The sequence below is a fragment of the Tetrahymena thermophila genome (assembly GCF_000189635.1).
Source record: "Tetrahymena thermophila SB210 genomic scaffold scf_8253933, whole genome shotgun sequence".
Classification (NCBI taxonomy): domain Eukaryota; phylum Ciliophora; class Oligohymenophorea; order Hymenostomatida; family Tetrahymenidae; genus Tetrahymena; species Tetrahymena thermophila.
Genome location: NW_002475981.1, coordinates 58 through 1,470, shown reverse-complemented (window position 1 = coordinate 1,470; position 1,413 = coordinate 58). Strand labels below are relative to the sequence as shown.

The 1,413-nt window shown below is 20.8% G+C and overlaps 1 protein-coding gene across 1 annotated transcript; it reads right to left on the bottom strand. All coding sequences in view use genetic code 6, as the record gives it.

Moving 5' to 3' along the window:
• Nucleotides 1-199: 199 nt before the first annotated feature.
• TTHERM_002653431 (hypothetical protein) lies at nt 200-994 on the bottom strand (the record flags this gene model as incomplete). The annotated part of the gene is made up of 3 exons (XM_012800781.1): nt 200-298; nt 562-651; nt 905-994. Coding segments are annotated over 3 exons (279 nt in total), but the record flags the coding sequence as incomplete, so codon positions are not given.
• Between the last annotated feature and the right edge of the window lie 419 nt (nt 995-1,413).

Below are 1,413 nucleotides of genomic sequence, written 5' to 3'. Positions count from 1 at the left end.
AAAAAATATGAAATAATAAGATTAATTAATTAATAATAAAAGTAAAAAATTTGAAAATAAAAGGATGAGATAAATAAATTAACAAAGAAAGAACAAAAAAAAGCAAGCACAATTAAAAGAAAAAGAAAAAGAAAAAAGAGCTTTATTGTTTTTAATTAGTTTTTATAATTAAAAATATCACAATCCAAAACAAATAAACTGATTTTACTCAAGTTAAAGTGTCAAATTTGAGAGATTAATGTAATTTGCTAAACCAGAACCTAAGCCTGATGCACCTTTGTCACCAATTTAATTACCACTTTTTAAATAATGAAGAAAAAATAAATCATTAAATAGTTAATTAGAAGGAAAAAATGAAGAAAAAATATGAAATTATAAGATTAATTAATTTATAATAAAAGTAAAAAATTTGAAAATAAAAGGATGAGCTAAATAAATTAACAAAGAAAGAACAAAAAAAAGCAAGCACAATGAAAAGAAAAAGAAAAAAGAGCTTTATTGTTTTTAATTAGTTTTTATAATTATAAATATCACAATCCAAAACAAATAAACTGTTTTTACCTAAGGTCAAGTGTCAAATTTGAGAGATTAATGCAATTTGCTAAACCAGAACCTAAGCCTGATGCACCTTTGTCACCAATTTTATTCCAACTTTTTAAATATTGAAGAAAAAATAAATCATTAAATAGTTAATTAGAAGGAAAAAATGAAGAAAAAATATGAAATAATAAGATTAATTAATTAATAATAAAAGTAAAAAATTTGAAAATAAAAGGATGAGCTAAATAAATTAACAAAGCAAGCACAATTAAAAGAAAAAGAAAAAGAAAAAAGAGCTTTATTGTTTTTAATTAGTTTTTATAATTAAAAATATCACAATCCAAAACAAATAAACTGATTTTACTAAAGTTTAAGTGTCAAATTTGAGAGATTAATGCAATTTGCTAAACTAGAACATAAGCCTGATGCACCTTCATCACCAATTTTATTCCAACTTTTTAAATATTGAAGAAAAAATAAATTATTAAATAGTTAATTAGAAGGAAAAAATGAAGAAAAAATATGAAATTATAAGATTAATTAATTTATAATAAAAGCAAAAAAATTGAAAATAAAAGGATGAGCTAAATAAATTAACAAAGAAAGAACAAAAAAAAGCAAGCACAATGAAAAGAAAAAGAAAAAAGAGCTTTATTGTTTTTAATTAGTTTTTATAATTATAAATATCACAATCCAAAACAAATAAACTGTTTTTACCGAAGGTCAAGTGATAAATTTGAGAGATTAATACAATTTGCTAAACCAGAACCTAAGCCTGATGCACCTTCATCACCAATTTTATTCCAACTTTTTAAATATTGAAGAAAAAATAAATCATTAAATAGTTAATTAGAAGGAAAAAATGAAAAAAAA